The 24,988-nt window shown below is 35.0% G+C and overlaps 2 protein-coding genes across 2 annotated transcripts; both read right to left on the bottom strand.

Moving 5' to 3' along the window:
* Positions 1-6,131: 6,131 nt before the first annotated feature.
* LOC131859604 (pentatricopeptide repeat-containing protein At3g24000, mitochondrial-like) lies at positions 6,132-10,280 on the bottom strand. Its single transcript, XM_059213551.1, has one exon. The coding sequence runs from the start codon at positions 10,009-10,011 to the stop codon at positions 7,264-7,266; it is 2,748 nt and encodes a 915-aa protein (XP_059069534.1). The 5' UTR covers positions 10,012-10,280; the 3' UTR covers positions 6,132-7,263.
* Positions 10,281-17,461: 7,181 nt separating this feature from the next.
* LOC131047638 (pentatricopeptide repeat-containing protein At2g39620-like) lies at positions 17,462-21,735 on the bottom strand. The gene is made up of 2 exons (XM_059213467.1): positions 17,960-21,735; positions 17,462-17,805 (listed from the first exon to the last, which is right to left on the bottom strand). The coding sequence occupies exon 1, from the start codon at positions 21,320-21,322 to the stop codon at positions 18,359-18,361; it is 2,964 nt and encodes a 987-aa protein (XP_059069450.1). The 5' UTR covers positions 21,323-21,735; the 3' UTR covers positions 17,462-17,805; positions 17,960-18,358.
* Positions 21,736-24,988: the final 3,253 nt, after the last annotated feature.

Here is a 24,988-nt window from a genome sequence, read left to right as displayed (position 1 = left end):
CTACTAAGAACCGTATGTGTGTGGGCCGCTACCAGAGGTCTGACCTCCTACCCCAACAACTAGAAGGATTTGGGCTTCTAAAACAAAAAGGTGCTAGTAAGGGCATCCGCTCGTGTGGCCATACATGCGGCACTTTTAGCTTTGTAAATATAGAAGGCTCCCAGCCGGTAAGGGTTACGCCCTACAACTGATCAAATAAATTTGATCAAACGGGTTTATGGGGAGACATAGTGTCGGTATGAACTAATCAGCACACGTTATCCATAGTTTTCACCATGAATACAGTTGTTTATAGTGGTTCGGAAGAGGTGGGTTTTCCTTGCTACCACTTGGGTCGTTATCTTCTCACTAGTAGTCCTAATGACCACACGGGAAGACAGGCCCTCTAAAGATGAAACAAAAAGAGCCTATTGCTCAAGACACAAAAGACAATGATTCAATTTTAGTGCACCAATTGAAGTGTTTGCTAGTCTATGAAAATAAGGCACATAATAAAGATAAAAAAATCCTTGCCAAGGACCTGCAACAAAGATCTATTAGTAGTTTGGATTGTTTGAAATAATCACCCCTTCCTGCAAGCACACAAGTTAGGTAAATTTTAGATCCAAAAGACTTTGTGAAAATAGGGGCCTTCAACAAAACGATTTTTGCTTTCAAGGCAAGCTGCACCAATTTCATTAGCTAGATCTACAAATGTTAGCTCAAAATAAACCAGATCTAAAAATAAAACCGAATGACTAAAAACTTGAATCAATAAAAATCTGAAATGCAAATAAGTATACACAGACGCGGTTACCCCAAACACAGACGCGGCTCTCTGACGCAAACGCGCTTCTGTGAAACACAAACACGGTTTTAGAACGCAAACGCGATTTCTAGATGAAGACGCGCCTAAAAACACCATAGATGCAACTAAAGAACACAAACGCGGTTTTTGGAATCTGCAAAAATAAAATACTGTCGAGGATGTAGACGTGATCCAAGATGTCACAAAAACGGCAGAAAATCACAAATGCGATCCGAAAGTACGCAGACGCGAAAATACCAAAATGTCGTCGAAAATGTCGGATCTGCAACTTCAAAATACAATATCTGCAACAAGGATGTTAAATGCAAAAGGGACAAGAGTCCCATCGAGCGTGCCAAAATGTTTATGGTGAAATGGATACAACAATAACAATGTTGAAAGACTAAATGGATTCAACCACAAAAACCCTAGCCTAACAACAACAAAGATCCACCATAACATATGAAGATTACCTAAGACAATGCAAATCAAATGAAATCACAAAGATTATACCATCACATGTCCAATAGGGTTTGGATCTCCATTCTTCCTATCTCCATTGATCTTGCTTGATATATTTTCTCTCAGATTTTGTGTGCACAAGAGCTCAACAAAGAACGGAATGTGGTTGCAAATAGGATCTCATATGCCAAGTAGTAGTTAGCTTGATTCATTAGCTAGGTAATTAGGGTTTGATAATGAAGGAAGCATCTCCTTATATAGAAGACACTATATGAAATGGAGGGATAAGATTGAGAGGTGTAAAAGGAGGTCGGCTATGATTAGAGGGTAGGTAAAGAAAATAATGAAATAATGAAAGGGGTAGGTAGTGTATGAATTAAGAGATGAATGACATGTGTCATAGGTAGAAAAGGCTAATGAATTAATTAAATAAATAAATATTTATTTAACTAATAGAAGAAGTGGGATAATTAAATAAATAAAATATTTATTTAATTTAGGAAAAGGATAATTTAAATAAATAAAAGGTATTTATTTAAATGAGAAATAAGGCTAGAAGAGGATAAATGAATTAATTAAATAAATAAATATTTATTTAATTAATAGAAGAATTAAGCTTAGATAATTAAATAAATAAAGATATTTATTTAATTAGACATGACAATTTGAGGTGTCTACAATAATAATAATAATAATAATAATAAGGTCCAAAAAGAGGGTTATGACAAGTGGCATATATACTACAAGTTAAAGAATCATTACCATATAGCCTAGTTTGTAATGTAATCGATGAGATTATTTTATAATTTTTTATTAGTGATAATAGACTTGCTTCTATTCAAATGTTTGATGCTATTATAATGCATACACATAAATAATCATTTATAATTTAAGATGTGTCATGGTATTTCATAAGAAATTACATTCTTTGATTATAAACATTGAAAATATTTTTTATAAATATCTATAATGACTTAGATTTGTGTGTCTTTTTATAAACATAAATTTGTCAAACGCATTTGTATGAGATGAAGCATTAAAGTTCATTGTTAATGAAAACAAGTATATACAAACAAGTATGCTAATGAAAACATTTTAACATGACTCATAAGTCTTTGAACATTATGAATTAAATCTCTTTTTATAAAATTTTGACATGAAACATGCACAAAAATTCAAGATTCTTAATGTAGTTGTGATTAAAGATTGTAAACAATAATCAAATATGATGTATAAAATCTAATCTTCTATAGTATTTGCTAGGCATGCAACTAATGCAAAATTAATCAATTCCAATATTATAAAAGGGAATTGAACCTTTGATACCATTTTGATAAGTTTGCTAATATGAACAAAGTAATCAATTTGACAATATTGTGAAAATAATTGTAATATTCTTTTTAATCTCATGGATGTCTATCATTATGTTTCTCTAAAACTTGCCCCAATTTTTTAGAATTCCTCTTGTTTTAAACTTGTTTTGCACGAAGCCCGCAAGCACACCAACCCAACAAGGACCTTCACAGAGTAGATTTTTCCCTTCAATTAAGTATTCATAATACAATCAATAATTATTATATTTAGGCCCTATCCTTACTTCTTTCCTAACCCTAATGGAAGAGGGATTTGCTGTCATAGAACACTTGGAAACCAATTTCCAAGTAGCCTTCCTCAAGGTTTCAAGACTCCATCCATACCCCATATTGGGCTTACCTATCTTGTGGAAAATTACTCTACTACTCCCTACACACACCGACTTATCCTCTTGCAAACAATAGCTAATTATTAAAGACTAGGCCATTGATATATTAGTCTTTCATGCATTATGAATGTATAAAAAATTAACTATAAAATTGATCTATTATTGTGATCAAATGGAATCTTATTGACAATGCTTCTTTTCTATTTATAATAGAATATACAATAACTTGTATTACATTTATATAAAGAAATGTAGACATAACACAACATAAATGAACAAGTATATGATCATAAGCATGATACAACATACCATTCTGTTGCTCTAATGTTGATAATATTTTAATCCCGATTTCTCTTTATACAGACTCCATGTCTTTTATTCTTTTTCTCCTTTAATGATGATCGAGTGTTGATTCCTTGATGATTCGATCAAACTTTGTTAATGTATTTATTGCTGGTGATGCGGATATTTGAAGAGCTGTTTTCTATTCATTGGCGATGATAGTCTTTTATATCCCTTCCTCCTGGAAAGTCGTTCTTCTTCCCACTGTTGGTTGGGAGGAGACACCTCCCTAAATTAAATTGTTGTCTCTTCAGAATCTGCCTTAGATTAATAGCGTCCAGGTTTGACCAATCAAATTGTTACAATTAACCTTTGCTAGCTAATTAATAGTTTATGAATACAATCATGACGCCTCCTTTGCTAACTAATTAATAGTTTGATCAAGTCCACCCAACTAAGATAGGCAATCAAGGCAATGAAATTGTGAAGTCTTACTTTGTAGGACAAATTTTACATCACTGGAAATGGAATGCTTGTTCTCAAGCAATGATTCGTTTTGACTAAATATTCTCAATGCGAAGATTTCTAATCTTTGAAGATATGTAATCTTAAGACAAGTTTCTTCACATCAATTTTATTTGTAAGAATTGTTTTGATTGTTCCTGGATAACTTTTCAAGACAAAGTAAAGGATGAGCTTCATATATATTAAGGTCAAGATTATAAGTATGACACACATCTATGACCTTAATTGTGAGATGACCATGCTGATTATGCCTTATAGAATGGCAATCTTTAAGAATTAGTTCACTGAATCTTATTGTTTGCATGGAAGTTGTACCTTAATACAATTGTTCAAGAGAAGATAAAAATCTATAATCATTTGTAAGAAGATTGGTATCATGACAGATGACTATGTTCAGTCATGCTTTTACAAATTTTGAATATAACAATGTGAGATAAGTAGTTTATGAAATGATAAATATTGTTTAGAGAATAGAAGAGTTTTTTATACAAAGAGTTATTATCACTTATGATTGCGGGAGTGATTTTGATGAAACCCCAAATGATTACATATCATTCATGAAAGGAATACAGATATGTCTAAATTTCTTGCTTTATATGTTGTTGGATGAACATCTCTAAGTCAATAGTTAAAACAATTAGTGAGATAAATATCTCCAAAAAAAATGTATAAAGGTTGTATTAATTAGAGAATGTGAAAGATGTTTGATCTAGATGACAACATGAAAAGTTAATAATAATAATAATCTTTATATAGCTTGACATCAATAATTAGAGTGTGTATCTTGAACGTTCAATATTGGAAAGTGATTAGCCAATGAGAAATTTCAATGGGTAGTGTGAATGTCACTGACATTGTAGTTACTAACTAGAGATAAGGAATAAGATCTTATTTAATTAAGGAGATCTCGCATCACCCCTTTTTGCCATACAATTTGTATGCATATAGATTGTTATGGTTAGATAATGAGATTAAATGTATGAGAGATAAATTGAACATGGCTAGTATTATTTTTGTTTGATCGTATTCTGAGCAACATATTTCATCTCTCATTTTATGACAATTTATAGGCAACTTACAATACTCATCAAGTTCTTTACAATCACTTCATGGTTTAAGTAATTGTACTTTCACACATTCTTCCTTCCTATAGGTTTTCATTGTATCATCATGTTCCAAAATCCCTATGTTGTCCTTCCCAAGTTATTATGAGTACATGACCCATATTTGTAGAAAGGAGCTTGATGATCTAAAACATGCACCCCATTTTAGTTGTAATGTGAGAGTATAGCTCTTAAAGCATTTATAAGTACTCATACTCATAGGATAACTAAGCATGTTCAAGGAAGCAAACACACACGTGAAGTAATCATGTTGGAAACATGACAAACATGGGTCAAACACTTAAATAAGCATAAAGCATACATACAAGATATGCACATTGGAAACGTACACATACAAAATACCCATGGATTATTCATGTTGAAGACACATTGTACATGAAGCAAGCATATTTGTAAAAGCATAAACATATATAAGGCATGAAGCCTAAATACATGAATACACACATGGCATGATGTACATGTATGGCATGAAACAATACGCACACACACACACACACATATATATGCATGATGTATACATTTGAAAGGTACTTATGGAGTAAACATGTTGAAGACACATCAGTTGTGAAGCAAACACATAAATACACATAAGACACAAGGCCTACATATAAATCACACATGCGGAAAACATGTCAGACATGAAGCAAACACAAGGCATACATGAGAAAAACATGCAAATAAAATACACATGGAGTAAGCATGCTAAACAGACATATAGAAATGCAATGTTGGCCTAGTCGAAACCCAAGTGAATGTCTATCAAAGTAGGTTTGTTCTGCAAGCTAGCAAGATTAAAGCTCTAATACCAATTGTAATGTTTCCTATTGGGAATAAGCATGTTTCCCATAATTAAACCGTATATCAACACACTTATCATGCCTTTAATTAGATCATTGAAACTAGAGAACAATTAATTCTTCATAATACAATCAACAATTATTATATTTAGACCCCATCCTTACTTCTTTCATAACCGTAATGGAGGATGGGGATTTACTATCATAGGGTGCTTGGAAACCAGTCTACAAGTAGGCTCCCTCAAGGTTTCAAGACTCTATTCATACCCCATCTTGGGATTACCTATCTTGTGAAGATTTACTCCACCTCTCCCTACACACACCAACATATCCTCTCACAAGCAATAGCAAATGATTAAAGACTAGACCATTGATATAATAGTCTTTTATGCATTATGAATGTATAAGAAATTAAGTATGAATCTGATCTATTATTATGATCAAATGCAATCTTATTGACAATGCTTCTTTGTATAAATAACCTGTATTACATTTATATATAGAAATGCAGACATAATACAACATAAATAAACAAATATATGATCATAAGCACGATACAGCATACCAATCTGCTGCTGATAATATTTTGATCCTAATTCCTCTTTATACCCTCCACGTCTTTTTTTTTTTTTATCCTTCGATGATGATTGAGTGATGATTTCTTGATGATTCGATCTGCCTTTGTTACTGTATTTATTGCTAAGTGATGTAGATATCTGAAGAGGTGTTTTGTATCCCTTCTTCCTGGAAAGTCGTGCTTCTTCCCACTGCTGGCTATGTTGGTTGGGAGGAGATGCCTCCCTACATCAGACCGCTGTCTTCATAATCTCCCTTAATTTAATAGCCCCCAGGTTTGACCAATCAAACCGTTCCAATTAACCTTTGCTAACTAATTAATAGTTTGATCAAGTCTGCCCACCTGAGATAGGCGATCAAGGCAATGAAACTGTGAAGTCTTACTTTGTAAGACAATTTCATCGCTGGAAATGCAATGTCAGATCGGGGGTCCTGACAAATGACAAAATGGCAAGGATGTGAACCCTTCTCTCTTTATTTCTTTTGATAAAGCATCTTTCCACTTACTTAAAACTACATAGCTGATCTAGAATGTTTCTTTTAATCTCAAGTGATCCTCCTTACATAGGCAAAAGATAATAATGAAATTAGCCTAAACAAAAGAACTATACAAAATGGCAATGGTGTGAGCCCTCCTTCCCTATTTCTTGTTGATAAGCATCTTTCCATTTACTTGAAATGTTCCTCATCTTTTTTTTTTCTCATTCTCCTCCATCTCCTCTGGTTTTTCTTTTCATATATATACAAATTCTGTGAAAACATCCAATAAAATGCTAACATTTAACATAGAACAGGTCTTTGACAAATACCCCGAAAGTGTATATAAGCAGTGATGTTGTACCATATGCATCTAATTTTACTAAGCCAACAGCATGGTCTAGATTTCCAAATACCCAAATCAAAACAAAGATTTGAATATAAAATCCTTGTCCCTTGATCATCACTGCAGGTCTGACATAGGCCACATTATTGTAGCGCAAGTCTATTTTCAGATTGCTTCATTTAGTGTCACCAATAATCTCCGCAAGAACATTCTCCCTGTTTAAAATGATGGAAACGGTTGGCATCTCTCACAACAATTTCTCTTGCAACAATCTTGGAAATAAATTTTGTTGCAGTGTGGCAATCAGCACATACTCGAAGGTTCTTAACAACTCTAATAGTTGTTCCGGGAGCTGTGTTTAATAAACCAAATGCAATTGCCAACTTTTCACTATGGTAGCAGAGAAATAATTCCTTTTCCTCCTCTTCTACATCATTATGTAAATGTCTTGAATCTGGAAAATACCCTGCTGCCTTCATCTCCCAAGCCAATTTCTCCAACTTTGCATAGATCTCTCGTGTCTGTGGATGTGATCTGTCTCCTGCACAGAAAGCATGTACCATTTTATGATCTTCAATCCAACTACATCCAGGAATCTTTTTTATTCCTCTATCTTTCATCAATCTCCTTAGCATTTGAACCTCACCCCACCTGCCCACTTCTGCATAGATGTTTGAGAGCAGAACATATGTTGCAGCATTTTCAGGATCCAAATCAAAAAGCAACAATGCTGTAAATACTCCTAAGCCTATATTCATGTGTGATCTACAAGCACCGAGAAAACACATCCACAAAACTACCACAGGTTTGACTGGCATCTTAATGATAAAGTTTAGGGTGCCCTCAAGATAGCCAGCACGGCCAAGAAGGTCAATCATGCACACGTAATGATCAACTGTAGGTGTAATGCAATAAGGGTTACTCATGTCATTGAAGTATGTACAGCCTTCATCCAATAAGCCTGCATGGCTGCATGCACATAGAACAAAAGTAAAGCTTACAATGTCAGGATTTGTTCCAGAGAGCTTCATTAATTCAAAGATTATGAGAGCATCCTTGCAAGATCCATTTTGTGCATATCCCGCAATCATTGCATTCCATGAGATAATGTCTCTTTGAGGCATCCTGTCAAACAGTTCACGTGCCTTGTCTATGCTTCCACATCTTGCGTACATGTCTACCAGAGCATTTTCAATTATAATATCTGACAAAAGCCCCGCTTCCATTATGCTTTGATGGATGTCTGTACCCAATTCCAGAGCTCCCATTTTGGCACAGGCAGGTAGAATGCTTACAAAGGTTGAGGAATTTGGATTTACACCTGCAAATTGCATTTGCTTGAAAGTTTCTAGAGCCTTTTCAACATATCCATTTTGTGCATATCCTGCAATCATGGCATTCCATGAGACCACATTTCTTTGAGACATGTTGTCAAAAATTTCGCATGCCTTGTCTATTCTTCCACATTTTGCATACATGTCTACCAGGGCAGTTGCAACGACGATATCTGACAAAATTCCTCTATCCTTTATGCTTTGATGGATGTCCATACCCTGTTCCAAAGCTCCCATTTTGGCACAGGCAGAGATGATGCTCGCAAAGGTTGTCGAGTCTGGCATTACACCTGCCAATTGCATTTGCTTGAAACTTTCTAAAGCCTTCTCAACAAATCCATTTTGTGCATATCCTGCAATCATTGCAGTCCATGAAACCACATCTCTTTGAGACATTCCGTCAAACAATTCACGTGCCTTGTCTATGCTTCCACATTTTGCATACACGTCTACCAGGGCAGTTGCGACTACAACATCTGACAAAATGGCTTTATCCTTTATGCTTTGATGGATGTCTATACCCTGTTCCAAAGCTCCCACTTTGGCACAGGCAGGAAGGATGCTGGCAAAGGTTGTGGAATTTGGCTTTACACCTGCCAATTGCATTTGCTTGAAAGTTTCTACAGCCTTATCAACAAATCCGTTTTGTGCATATCCTGCAATCATTGCATTCCATGAGATGACATCTCTGTGAGGCATTCTGTCAAACAGTTCACGTGCCTTTTGGATGCTTCCACATTTTGCATACATATCTACCAGGGCAGTTGCAACTACAACATCTGATAAAATTTCTGTGTCCTTAATGCATTGATGAATGTCTATACCCTGTTCCAAAGCTCCAATTTTGGCACAGGCAGGGAGGATGCTGACGAAGGTTGTGGAATTCGGTTTTACACCTGCCAATTGCATTTGCTTGAAAGTTTCTAAGGCTATTTCAACAAATCCATTTTGCGCATATCCTGAAATCATCGCAGTCCACGAGAATACATTTCTTCGAGGCATTCGGTCAAACAGTTCACGTGCCTTGTCTATGCTTCCACATTTTGCATACATATCTATCAGGGCATTTGAAACTACATCTGACAAAAAACCCCCTTCCGTTATCCTTTGATGGATCTTCATACCCTGTTCCAAAGCTCCCATTTTCGCACAGGCTGGGAGTATGCTGGCAAATGTGAACTGATCGGGTTGGAAACCTTTTCGTTGCATTTGGTGAAAAAGCTTAACTGCCTCGTGAGGATACCCATGTCTTCTGTACGCTACAATGATCGTATTCCATGAAACGCTGTCTCGTTCTATCATATGGTTAAACACTTTACGAGCATTAACCAGACTTCCGCACTTGGCATACATGTAAATAAGCTTATTATAAAAAGTTGTGCGTGTAGCAGATGCAAATAGCCTGTGAGCGATAAAAGAGTGGATTCTTTTTCCTTGTGAAATCGTGTTCTTGAGAATGCAGGTCTGCAATAATTGAATGTATGTAGAATAGTCTTCAGGGGGGTTGTGCGTAGTAAGCAGAATGTGCAGCGCCTCCTTCAACTGGCCCTCTCTACTTAGAGCTGTGAAATTGAGACAAGTAATGGATGGCAATGGCATTTTATGATTGTAATTGAAGCATGGAAACTAAACAGTATGATTTGGTCTACGTATACCACAATGACATTACCAGTGGTAAGCCTGCGAGCATTTCACTTACAGCAGAACAGAAGTTACGAAAACTCGAAGGATCGTTTGAAAGGAGCATCGTGCTCACAATATGGAATTGACAGTCAAGTTCTAAAGTCGCCCTTCTCGACTCTCTCCACATTGATTGAACACCTGCATGTCGATTCCACTAGTTTCACTCTTTCGGCAACCATCATAGGCTCCCATCTAACATCAAGTCTCACCCAAAGTTAATTTTATTTAGCACTTCTTTTTTAAGATCCTTTTAAAAAGTTTTTATATTGATTATAAATTATCATTATAATCTCTATTGTGAGTACAAATTAAAATTGATATTTTTTTCTTAATAATTAAAGATTGAGAGTTATATTTTATCAAGGATAATCTATGTTTCATCTTTTTATACTCTACTTCTAATTGATTTGAATCTAACTTCTTGTCAAATTTACGAAACATATCATCATCCTTATCAATTAACCCATTCTTCATTCCTCAAACCAATCCTCTTTCATCTCAATGTAGACCACATGGCCCCTCTCATTTGCCAACTTCCTCTAAATCCCCATATGCCCTTTCCTAAACAAGAATATTGTGGCTCTTCTTCTCTCTTCAAACCTTTCCTAAACAATAATATTGCAACTCTTCCTCTCTCTTCAACTAATCATAGTGATTATGTCCACACAATTTGATGTTCACTTTGATTCCTAGTCATACCTCAAGTAGTTTCACTCATATAAAATTGTGGATCGGAAAAACAAATTGATTGTTAAACTTTGAAATGACCTTATTTACATAGATTATTTTAATGCTTTGAAAAGGGATCTAGGCTTTGCTATCACCCTAAAGTTTGTAGATATTTAAAGTGGATTTTATGATTGAAATTCAAGGCAATATCATATTGCTTCTTGATGATGTTTCTTAAGTGATTCCATAGAATTGTGTAATTGCCTTAAGATACTTCAAACCCCTTATATTATAATTGTGGAGTCAAAAATTGTATACTTTACAATTGTATATATATATAGTGTGCACTCCTTTAGCATGTTTTGTTTTGTATTTATCTCACTCAATTTTCTTATGTATAGTAGGTTGTCAAATTCTATATCTTTCTATTTTTAATTAAGACACATTTTTCTAAGCCCATCTTTTCTTGGACACATCCAAAATCGCTAAGTTATCTATGTATCTTTGATAGGATTCATGATACTTAAATGTTTGTGTCAAAAAACTAATTCTAATCTTTCTTATAGGAAAAATCACAATACCCTTTTTTGTGTGTTTCTACTAAAGAATATTTTAATACTTGTTATTAACAAAAAAATTTGACATTGAATTAAAAATTAAGTCAAGAAAACTTTTGAGATTAATCTCTATAACTTTTAAACAAGTAATCTTTATTTAAAACTTTTGAGATTAATCTCTATAAGTTTTAAACAAGCAATCTTTATTTATAGGAATATACCTCCCTTTGGTATTGAATACTATTAAAGTTGGTCCAAATTCCACTAATTCCCTTGTAAAACTCTTAAATAGCTTCTTACAAGTTTTTTGACAATAAGATTTTTTTTATTTCTTCTCTAATTTATTTTGGAACTTCTATTTCTTCTATAACTACTTAAGGATCTCATTATTATTGATTCTTCTGTAGAGGAAGCAACAACATCCCTTTCTATTATTTCTTTGAAGAAGTATCTTTTTTTACAAGTTTCTTTTCTTTCTACAATTATTCTATAAGATTTGTATTAGTGCCTCTTTAATTTCTTGAAAACCCTTATTGCTTCTTCTCTTTAACAATACATGTGACTTGACTTTCTTTCATTAAACATTTACAAACCACCATACACATAGTAGAAGCCCCTAAATTTTTCGTTGTGATTTATTATTTCTATATAATGTTCACTTGCATTCTTAACACAAACCAATCTAATCTTGTCATTCATGGTGTAGTGTTCATGGCATTGTTAATGTATTCATCAAGGTTCAAACCTTCATTAGACCATTGTGATTGTAGGTATTGTGAGCTTGCTAATCTAGTGGGCTCATAGGATTGAACCTTTGCATTGAATTTATTGGAATCCATGCCCTTGTCTTTGTGCTCCAAATCCTCACTAAGTTTATGTACTCACAAGTTTGGACTATTGGTGTTAATAGAGTGTATAAAATGAAAGGTAATACCACTTAGGGATAGATAGACTATCCACCCAATTCCACTACCCACTTCTACCAAGGTTGGGCTTAATGGAAGCGACAACCTTCCATGTTGAGGATGAGGTCCCCTTATTTGTAGCTTCACTTAGCTCAAGTTAAGTTATAAAATTATGTGAACGCCAATAAAAAATACAAATCAACCTAATATAAGTACACAAAATTTATTTGGCTTATCATGGAAGTCAAAAAATTTAAAAGGGTTTAACCACCTCAGCAAGCTCCTATATGTTGTTGGTCATTCTTCAATATCTAGATAACTCTCTTTTTGGTTTATTATTTAGTTACATGTATTCAATTAAGCTATTGTTTCAATTATTTATCTACAATCATTCTCATATGCTACTTCCAAGTCCTCTTGTTTATATTTTATAGGTTTCACTACAACTATATAAAAAAATTCCATATTAGTACCTACAAAGGATGTCATTAAAATTGGATGGTCCCTACAAAATTTTCTTTAACATCCTAATCATTGTTTTATGTCATAGTAGTCACTATGTGAGAATTTTTCATATTCTTGATCTCAAGTTTGGCACTTGAATTATTGATCTTTGTGTTAGTGTAAATAGTGTCTTTATTTACCTAGTTAGGTTATCACCTTAACTAGCATAGACCTATTCACACATAGCCTAATCTTACTTAGGATTTCTCATGACTTTGTCTCACCCCATGTAGTGTTGACACATGTACTCAGTTTTGGAGACACCTATTGCATCTCGGCTTGTCACTTGCATGAGCACATGTGCACTTTGCTCACAAGTGTCACACCTTTGGAGGGGTAGTCAAAGTTTCACTCCTACCTTCTCACCCCCACACCCTTGCCTACATATGAAAGGCTCTTTGTACATTTTATTCAAACGTACATTTCATTCAAACACTCTCATTTTCATATTTGATATACATGATTTTGTGTTCATTGATTCACTAGTGGAAGTTAATTGTGCTTTTAGATTTTGGATTTCTTCCACACTTTGAACTAGGGGTCTCATTTCTTCCTTCTCGTTTTGTTAAAATTACTTGATTTCATTGATATAATTTTACTCTAATTAATTCAATTCCTATTTGTAAAGAAAAACATAGTATTTATGTCTAGGAAATGAAAATATATTTATCTATGCATAATACATTTGACTAAGTTAAGACATTTGTTTGTTTTTTATTAAAAAAGAAGCATTAACCAGGGCACTGACCCTCTACATTAGCCAGTCTTTTTTGAAGTATGATGGTGGTTGTAATGTGAGAGAGCCAAGTAGGCAATCAAGAGAGCTTCCAAGCATTCGTGCATACAATAAAATAGTCGTAAGATCAAAATCACAACCCAAGAGATAGAATGAATGACTAGAAAGTTTTAATTACTCATTAGAGATCCAAAAATGAGCTTCAAAGGAGAAGATATGCATGTTGGACGAAGGTGGAAGTTGGTGGTCGCAGGTAGAGACGTTACAGGCATCTTTCAAGTGCAGACATAATGCTCAAACAGCCACCTTCGGGATGTTATGTTTACGGGACGCAAGCGTAGCATGTAGACGCCTCCATGGCGTGCTAATGTCTACAAGTCAGACAGTCAATATGGTCAGGAAAAGGACAAGGTGGAGGTTGATGGGGATAGTGGTATGGACAAAAGGACAAAGTGGTCAAAGAGCTCTCCAATTAGCATAAATTGAAGGCGCTTATGCAACGTAGAATTACATGGGTTGTAATTTACAACACTACACTCTACCAAAGGAAAGTGAGAATCGTGGTGGTTATTCAATTTCTAGTTAGTGGAAGAGGTGAAATGGGTCTAAAAGTTGCTAGAATATATAGTAGGGGTTTGCTACATAAAATAAAGATGGCACAAAGAAATAATCCCTTATATATAATTTTTCTAATCTAAAAATAGTTCCCTAACTAGATTTTATGGTACTTGTTATACGAGTTGCTCAACTAGGACTAATTGATTATAAGACTAGCTTGTAGTTTTATTTGGTTGATAAACTAGTCTTTAATTACCATTTTGGCCATTTTGGGAAGGTTTATAACCACAATTGACATGATGGTAGTGTTGTTGGATTTGAGGACATTGGTTGCTAGGATATGGTGATCTATGCCCACTATTATGATATCACTTGAGTGCAATAAAATCATTAGACATATTTCTTAGCAAGGTTCTTATCACATCAATTCAAATAGGGCTAATAGTTCTCCAAACTAGTATTTAGGTGGTGGTCTAGTGAGGATATGATTCATGATAGGAGTACTTAGTGGTTGAACTATGGGTGAAGGAAGATATGGAGAGCATAGGTTGGGGAATACTAGTAAAAGTGGATAACATGCCAACCTTCCAACCTTTATTAGACCATTCTCAATTGAAACAACAATTTCATATGTATCTACAAAAAGCTTTTATGCCGCTTGAATTGACCATCATAGTAATGTCAAAATCTATAGCCTTCAAATAATAGATGTATTATGTTCTTGAGGTGGATTAAACTTCTAGAGGATTTTGTTGTCATGTTGTTTGAAAATTATTGTTAGACTTCTAACATTTTCATAGGAGCCCTCTTTATAGTGGTGAGCTACTCTAATAATGAGGTAGAATCTCCCCTCTCTTTGAGCTCTCTAATAAACATTTGGCATGATTGATCTTAATCTATTGTTGACAACTACAAAAGCCATTGATATAAGTAAAGTGTCTTGTCTTTGAATGAAGCAACAAGTAGTCTCAAAGCAATGTCATCTTCATTGAAATTGTGAATAACACAATGGTTTACAATATTATATAAGTGTTCTATAGGGTTAGTTGCATATTTATCTATGAAGTGTGGAAGAGAGTGGGGATGGTTGCCCTCATAGTGGGAATTTTGGAGGAATTTGCAAACTGCATGGGTTCCATGATGGGAAGAATATTGGAAGCGACTAATTGGCCATTATGGGATTATCTTGTTGGATTTTGGTTATGAATATTGTGTAGTCTAAGGTCTTTTTCTTGGGACAAATGGAAAGGGATATAATAGGAAACTTATATGAGCTTTTGTAGGAGAATTGATATTAGTCCTTGAGGTCATAATAATTCTAGTTAACCTATAATGTAAGATTAACAAAGTCACCATGTGATGGGTTAAACAAATGGCACATGTCTCACTTAGGTTGGCCTAATGCTATTTGAGCATTAGGATAGGGCTATAGCATTAAAAAGGCTCATGTCCCATTAAACATGCCCGAAAACTATTTATAGAAGTCAAATGTCATGGTGATGTAGTCATGGATGGAGGTTCCAAATAGAGTATACAACCATATAGTAGAATAGAATAATACGCAATCACATATGAGAGACTCAGTGAAACACCATAATAGAAATATGATCTTTATCGATTCATGATCACAAATGAAATACAATCTATCACAAATGGATTCCAATAGGCTAGGCCTTAACCATTTAGAACTCAAATGCTATCTCAAAATCTAAGCTCTCACTCTCTTGCCCTTAACGTTCTTGCCTTTAAATAATTATGAACAATGTCTAGATTGCAATCTTGATTGTTAGAAATGATCATAGCCAACTACAAGATGGCACAAAGCTCAAAGCTTTATGAAATGTGTAAACCAAATATATATGGAAATCTCCCTAATTGAATGCAATGGTGATGGGTCGTATCTTTGTGTGGTTTACACTATAAGCACTCCTAGGTCCAATGTACCTTGATATGTGCTCCTTTGTTGTTGCAAACCATAGAAAATTGCCACAAGCTACAAATAGTGAAATTGGTTATGCCTACTAAGACCAATAAGGTGCAAAAGCCAATTTATTCCTTTTCTATGATCAAATACTTCTACAAAGTGAATATGGTCTTGAAGAATAATAGTAGAACATATTCTCCAAGCCACATGGTGAGATGTAAAATGCAATCAAATGTGGTAGGATCCATGTTGACTAATTGTGACTAGAATATGGAGAAAATGTATCAACAAAACCAAAAACTAAATATTTTTGGGTGATACAATATTCCTCTTACAGCATGTAATGCTCTTATATCACTTGGTTCTAACAACAAATGCATCATGTGAGACCCACTAACAATAAAAACACTATCTGATGTGGGATGTGACCAACAAGTCAATCTTCAAAATTACAAGGTCACCTCCTTATATATCCTAAGCCAATTTTAAACTAGAATGCAATGAAAAGGAAAGAGATTGTTGAAAGTAAAGTATAAAAAAGTTTCATGTCAAACAAATAGATCTTGAAAATTAGAGTGAATCTTATTAGCTCATGATATAATAATGAACACACACACACACACATAATAGTTAATGATGAACAAAGACATGCTTAGAATCACCAAGATAATGGCTAGTCTTCTTATCAAGGTCACTAATCATTTAATAATTATATAACATCTATGGAAACATACATAGAGGATCCCCTACATAGCTCTCAAGAAGTCAAGACCAAGACTAAGCATCAAGATCAAAAGTTTAGCCACTAGTCACTCAACCTAAGAATAAACTCTTGCATCAATCTCAATAGCTCAATATAGAAAAGCACCATCTAACCTAAGAATGGAAATATAGACCAATATTTATAAATAGTCTCCATCCACAATAGTGCATTTTATGTCCAAAATTAAGAATGGAAATATGTGGGCTAGTCAAGGAGCATGTGATCTTGTTTGCAAGTTCAATACTTCCTTTATTGATTGTTGGAGGCTAGTGTATAGGCCTAGCTCCATTAAAACCATTGCACATGATGGTGTTGTGTAGCTCTAGGTGAGTGTAATTTCCATTGTAATGTGTCATGAAGGATAAGAATTGTTAGCCATGAATATTGGTCCCATCATTGCAAATGTTTCAATTCTACTAAATTAGTGAGTCTTGCCAAATGACTGGTCAATTATGGAATGGTGCATGCATGTTATGGAGAAGCCATAATTTTAAAATGTGTGCAATTTTGGCCACTACATTAGAGTTTTGTATGGTAATGGTTGCATATTCTATGGGTTGTTATATGAGGTTGTACTAGCAAATTAGAAGATGTATGGGAGTTTGGAGAAGAATACCTCTATTGATGTGGACCAGTGGTGATGCTTATATATAGTCTTTCCCATGAACTATTGAGAAATCTTATGACTGATAGATCAAGCTAATTGAGCAAGATCAATAGTGTGTGCACTTTAAAATTTGAAGTTCCTACTAGCTCATCAAAGATACAAAAAAATCACAAAAATAAATGTCAAAGGTAATCCACCAATGCCACAAAGCATTGTTATTCATCACAAGGAAAAAAAGACAAAGCCTACCACCTATTGTAGAGGATTCACTACATCTACCATTGGTGGAGGCTACTTGGAGTATTCCATGACATATGTCTATGATGATATTCACATTTTAAAATCTACTACACAAGAAATGTTAGTCGCACAACTCATAAGTTTTTGAGCATATGGATTAAATCATACTTTGAAGTGTTCCTCGCCTTCTATTTCTTCTCCATTCTCCACCTCCTCCAACTTTTCTTTTCATACATATGCAGGTTTCCTGAAAAGAATTCAACAAAACATCCATGTTATCATCAAAAATGTCTTTGACAGATACCCCAACAGCATCTGATTTTATGAAGCCAACTGCATGGTCTGGACTAAAAAATACTCAACAAAAAACAAAGGAACTTTCTAGAAACTGAAAAAAGAACCTTGTCCCTTCATTATTGCTCCAAGTCTGACACGCTGCACACTGTCATAGTTCAAGCCTATTTCGGAGGTTGCTTCATTTAGCATCACCAATAATTCCCACAAGAACATTGTCCTTGTTTTAAAATAATGAAAACGGTGTGCAGTTCTCACAATGATTTCTCTTGTAACAATATTGGAGATAAATTTTGTTGCAGTGTGGCAATCAGCGCATATTCGAAGGTTATTAAAAACTCTAAAAGTTGATTCAGGGGTCGTGTTTAACAAACCAAATGCAATTGCCAACTTTTCACTATGGTGGAATAGAAATATTTATTTTTTCTCCTCTTCCACATCATTGAGTGTCTTGAATCTGGAAAATACCCTACTGCCTTCATCTCCCAAGCTCAATTCTCCAACCTTTATAGATCCCCTGTCTGTGAATGTGATCTGTCTCCTGCACAAAAAACATGTACCATTTTGTGGTTTTCAATCCAACTGCATCCAGGGATCTTTTTTATTCCTCTATCTTTCATCAATCTCCTTACCATCTTAACTTCACACCACCTGCCCGCTTCTGCATAGATGTTTGAAAGAAGAACATAACTCGCAGCATTTTGAGGATCCAAATCAAAAAGTAGCAGTGCTGAAAATATTCCCAAGCCTATATTCATATGTGATCTACAGGCACTAAGAAAACACATCCACACAACCGCTACAGGTTTAACTGGCATCTTAATGATAAAATTTAATGTGTCCTCGAGATAGCCAGCACGGGCGAGAAGGTCAACCATGCACACATAATGATCAACTGTGGATGTAATGTAGTTGGTGCAACTCATGCGATTGAAGTATGTACAGCCCTCATTCACTAATCCTGCATAGCTGCATGCACATAGAACACAAGCAAAGCTTACAATGTCAGGATTTGTTCCAGAGTGATTCATTAATTCAAAGATTTCGAGAGCATCCTTGCAAAATCCATTTTGTGCATATCCTGTAATCATTGCATTCCATGAGCTTATATCTCTTTGAGGCAGTTTGTCAAACAGATCACGTGCCTTGCCTATGCTTCCACATTTTGCATACATGTCTACCAGAGCATTTCCAACTGTAATATCTGGCCAAAAACCACCTTCCATTATGCTTTGATGGATGTCCATACCCTGTTCCAAAGCTCCCATTTTGGCACAGGCAGGGAGGATGCTGGCAAAGGTTGCGGAAACCGGCTTTACACCTGCCAATTGCATTTGCTTGAAAGTTTCTAAAGCCTTCTCAACAAATCCATTTTGTGCATATCCTGCAATCATTGCAGTCCATGAGACCACATTTTTTTTATGCATTCTATCAAACAGATCACATGCCTTTTCTATGCTTCCACATTTTGCATACATGTCTACCAGAGCATTTCCAACCATAGTATCTGACAAATAGCCTCCTTCGATCACCTTTTGATGGATGTCGATACCTTGTTCCAAAGCTCCCAATTTGGCACAGGCGGGGAGGATGCTAGCGAAGGTTGTAGAAATTGGCTTTACACCTGCCAATTGCATTTGTTTGAATGTTTGTAAAGCCTTTACAACAAATCCATTTTGTGCATATCCTGCAATCATGGCATTCCATGATACCACATTTCTTTGAGGTATTATGTCAAACAATTCACGTGCCTTGTCTATTCTTCCACATTTTGCATACATGTCTACCAGGGCAGTTGCAACTACAACATCTGACAAAAACCCTCCTACTTTAATGCTTTGATAGATTTCCATACCCTCTTCCAAGGCTCCCATTTTGGCACAGGCAGGGAGGATACTGGCGAAGGTTGTGGAATTTGGTTTTACCCCTGCCACTTGCATTTGCTTGAAAGTTTCTAAAGCCTTTTCAGCAAATCCGTTCTGTGCATATCCTGCAACCATTGCAGTCCATGAGACCACATTCTTTTGAGGCATTCTGTCAAACAGTTCACATGCCTTGTCTATGCATCCACATTTTCCATACATGTCTACCAGGGCAGTTACAACTATAACATCCGACAAAAATCCTGCTTCCGTTATACTTCGGTGGATGTCCATGCCCTGTTCTAAAGCTCCCATTTTGGCACAGGCAGGAAGGATGCTGGCAAAGGTTGTCGAATTTGGCTTTATGCCTGCCAATTGCATTTGCTTGAAAGTTTCTAAAGCCTTGTCAACAATTCCATTTTGTGTATATCCTGCAATTATGGCATTCCATGAGGCTACATTTCTTTGAGGCATTATATCAAACAGTTCACTTGCCTTGTCTATGCTTCCATATTTTGCATACATGTCTATCAGAGCATTTCCAACTGTAACTGACAAAATGGCCCCTTCCATTATGCTTTGATGGATGTGTATACCCTGCTCTAAAGCTCCCATTTTGGCACAGGCAGGGAGAATGTTGACAAAGGTTGTGGAATTTGGCTTGACACCTGCGAATTGCATTTGCTTGAAAGTTTCTAAAGCCTTGTCAACAAATCCACCTTGTGCGTATCCTGCAATCATTGCATTCCATGAGATGACATCTCTTTGACGTATTTTGTCAAACAGTTCACGTGCCTTGTCCATGTCTCCACATTTTGCATACATGTTTATCAGGGCAGTTGCAACTCTAACATCTGACAAAAATCCTCCTTCCTTTATGCTTTGATGGATATCTATACCCTGTTCGAAAGCTCGCATTTTGGCACAGGCCGGGAGGATGCTGGCAAAAGTTGTGGAATTTGGCTTTACACCTGCCAATTGCATTTGCTTGAAAGTTTCTAAAGCCTTATCAACAAATCCATTTTGTGCATATCCTGAAATCATTGCAGTCCACGAGAACACATCTCTTTGAGGCATTTTGTCAAACAGTTCACGTGCCTTGTCTATCCTTCCACATTTTGTATACATGTCTACCAGGGCACTTACAACTATAACATCTGACAAAATTCCTCTATCCTTTATGCTTTGATGGATATCCATACCCTGTTCCAAAGCTCCCATTTTGGCACAGGCTGGGAGTACGCTGGCAAATGTGAACTTATCGGGTTGGAAACCTGTTTGTTGCATATGGTGGAACAGTGTGACTGTTTCGTGCGGATACCCGTATCTTCTGTACGCTGCAATAATCGTATTCCATGAGACACTGTCTCGTTCTTTCATGTGATCGAACACTTTACGGACATCGACCAAACTTCCGCACTTGACATACATGTAAATAAGCTTATTATGAAAAGTTGTGCGTATAGCAAAGGAAAATCGCCTGTGAGCGATGAAAGAATGAATTTTTTTCCATTGTGAAAGTGCGTTTCTGAGGATATAAGTTTGATGAGTAGGGTAGTCTTCAAGGGGATTGTGCCTCAGAAGCAAAACGTGCAACCCCTCCAACATAATGCTGTGAGATTGAGATGAGATGAATAGGGAATGGCAATGGCATTTTATGATTGTAATTGGAGGATGGAAAATGTACAGAGCTATTTGTTAGAAATTATATCCAACTCAATTTATTTTGGTTTGCTCTGTTATTGCATTTTTAGCGACCATAGCAGACAGTTCAATTAGATTCCTTTATGTGTGAGCGTCTGCGAGAGGTCGGCAATAAATACGTTGGATTCATCCGCAGTTCATAAGTTCTATGGTTTTGCTTGGCATTTTACAGGTTAAAAAGATGGGCTGAGCTCTCGTATTCTGAACAGGGCTCAAGATTCGTATGAAAATCGGGTTTAATTTATGAAGGAGAAGATTTCAAATTTTGCCAGCAGTACCTAGCAATAGTTTAATAGCATATACTATAGCCCCTGTGGTTTGTCCATGTAGGACACACTACACTACACTAGTGTGTCCATGTAGGACACACTACACTAGTGTGTAGACCCACACGTTTGTCCTAGACAAAGGGCATACTGAGCTACCTGAAAGATCCACGTACTCTATATTTTCAATTTTTGAAGTCTAAACAAACACTTTAGTTAATTTATATGATCGATTAAATGCACATTTTCTCAATAGTGAATAGACTTGAAGGTTGTAGTTTGCCGAATAGTTTGTTCGAAGTTGAGAGTTGAACTCAAATTTTCGAGGGGTTTGATTATCTTTTATAGTGATTCGCTTTTCACATTCTACAATTATAAATCTAAGAAATAAGGAAAATCATAGCATAGGGAAGTACCAAATAATAAAGTAATTTTGGACCCAAAATCATCTCATAGCAACTAAACATTAAAACCTTGGAAATTTTCTATAAAAGATTCTTAGATAAAAAGTTTATATGTTCCTACCTCACTAGAGACTACTTTGTATATGCATACCCAAGTGCTCTAAAGGCACATTAAAGGCGTGCCTCTTGGAACAACCACATATTAAATAAAGAAGTCGCTATTGATCATTCAATGTACTCTAAAAGTGAAATAAAACCTCTAAAACATGAACAATTGGAAACAATGGGTCAACTAGATTTTTTGAAACATAGATTCAACTAATAAAACATAAACCCACACCACCAAAGAAGTAAACACTTGCATATTTTAACTAGACAAAAAAGTGAAGCATAGTACAAAGCCTAAATAGTTCAATGAATACAACTATAATACCCAAATTTTATTAAGAACAAAAATAAAGTAAGGCCAACAAATTTGTGCATTAACAATTGCAAGACTAACTATAAAGCAATACATGCAAATATTAATGTTTTTTTCTCACGCATGAGAGTAATACTTACTAACCCTCTACATGCACATTGAAAGTTTGTCGCATGGGCATATTAAAGGCGCACCCTACACATATACCAAATGAAACATTTCATCAATCTTCAACTACTACTTGTATTTTAAAAGAAGGATAAAAAAAATTTGAAAGACTTGTATAGAAACAAACACATACCATTGGTGTTACAACAATTTTTGAGCAAAGCTAAGTTGTTTTATTTTGAATGATACAAAGGACATGAAGTTGTTGCTCTCTTCTTTATTGATCTAACCGATTTATCAACACAATAGTTGGTCATGTAAGCACGTGTTTGCATAGTTGATTTTATGTTTACCAGGCAAGGCATCTCTTCACACTATTCTAATGTAACTTCATTGTTATGACAATAATTTTTCTCTTTGAATTGAATGATTGCATGTGCAATTTGATCCCATTACTTACTTTGTCTTTAATTAAGATGCTCAAGTAGGAATCAATGTGTGCAATTTTTTCTTCTAATTGTGCTAGGAACGTATGGTGTTATGGGTTGATGGTTGTGGGTTTTTGGTTTTATTGGTGTTAAGGGATATTAGAAATATTTTGTTTGTATTAAAGGTTTCTTTTTTGTGTCAATATTCATTCCATTCAATTGGTGTGAAAATGTTTTTGATTATGGAATGTGAGAAAGAAATTGTCTAAAGTTTGATTTATCCATATAATAATTGGCATCAATCAATTCATTTGATCTAAGAAGTTGGAGCTTTTGGATTATGGGAATGGAAGGTAAAGCCTTTGTTATGGCTTTTTCACAATTTAAACATGTGCAGTAAGGCATGGGTAATGAGATCAAACTTAATGTGCCTTAATTTGACATTGGGATTCTAATTTCATATGAATAATGTGAATGGGGTGAATTTAGATTTACTGTTGGCCATATTGCTTATTAAGAAGCTTGTGATGAACTAGGGTTGATTCACTAAACTATTTAGTGACTATGTCAAAAAATAGGTAAGACTTTGATAATATAGATATAATAATTTTATTAATAATGAGGAAGGTCTATTACAGCTTGTGGTAAATTATTATTATTTGAAAATAATGATTGAGATTGGGCATGTGGTTGTTAATAGTGGGGAGTAATTACTAGACAAATTGGGTCGAGTCGCATTATTGTTTGGACAATGAATGTGGGAATGTGGTTTATGCAAGATGACTCATGACTTCAAGTTTGAGATTGGATAGTTTAGTAGGGATTATGAAAGACTTGGATTACTCAACGGTAATACTATAGACAATGGTGGCTAAGATTAAGTTTATTTCTATGATGTATAAACCTTAGGAATTTTATGAGGATCCAATGATTGTAATGTGTATCATTGACTATAAGGATTATAAGATGGACGAAAAAATTATATTATTATTATTATTGTGATCATCTTCCTTAAGGACTATGTTTGTATTCACATGCAATGTATACTTGTAAACATTGATAAATCTAAAATAATGTGATGATAATAAATGGGGTTTTGATGTTATTCACTATTGTTGTTGAATACAAAGTCTTCACTTCTTTTCATCTTACTTGATTTAAGTAGAGCATCCTACCATTTTTCCCTGTTACTCAAGCATACATTAGTTAGTTGTTATTTAGGGATTAAGGCAATTGGTCTATTTATATTGTTGATCATGGTTTCTAATTTAGGGGAATAGCCCCAGTTACCATTCATGTTCCAATAACCATTCACTCCTTGCACACCCAACCCCTTATTTACTAACTTTAAAGAAACCACAAAACTAATAACTAAAAGTCCATTAATAAATTTCACATGTACCAATAGCCACTCGTTTTTAGCATTTTTGGACCAGATTGGCCTATTTGTGCACCTTTATTGGTAACCACAGCACACGACTTCAGGGGTAATTTTGCAATTTTGCTCAAGTATTGGCAAATTTAAGTGCACGATTATTGGTACATCTTTAAGTAAGTATCAAGCAAGACTTTGAAATGTGTACCTTTTGACCCTTGCATGCATCGTTACTACCCAAAAGCCAAAACAATAGCTATAAGCAATTAAGTCACATGCAAAGACAACCAAAAAAAATCATCAAATTCTGAAGTTAGCTATAATGGCTACCGCTTCCCCTTATATTGTGAAAACCCTTTTTAACTGTTCAAGTGTTATGGATACTAGGCATACATGTACCTTGCAAAGAAGTTGTAATCTTGTGTTGTATAAGTTTTAGTTGCATCTTTTGTCGCAAGTATATATGATAAGATACAATGAGTGCGCTACAATTATATCTTACGCATTTGGATATGATAGTCCTTAATAAATTTCTTATGCATTTGTGAACATTGTTTCTTATGCATTT

The sequence above is a fragment of the Cryptomeria japonica genome, chromosome 10 (genome assembly GCF_030272615.1).
Source record: "Cryptomeria japonica chromosome 10, Sugi_1.0, whole genome shotgun sequence".
NCBI lineage: Eukaryota > Viridiplantae > Streptophyta > Pinopsida > Cupressales > Cupressaceae > Cryptomeria > Cryptomeria japonica.
The sequence above is the reverse complement of the archived record's forward strand: the minus strand, read 5'-3'. Positions and strand labels throughout refer to the sequence as shown.

Excerpts from the sequence above, each read along its gene's own strand:
- LOC131859604 (XM_059213551.1), bottom strand. The coding sequence starts at position 10,011 with ATGCCATTGCCATCCATTACTTGTCTCAATTTCACAGCTCTAAGTAGA.
- LOC131047638 (XM_059213467.1), bottom strand. The coding sequence starts at position 21,322 with ATGTTGGAGGGGTTGCACGTTTTGCTTCTGAGGCACAATCCCCTTGAA.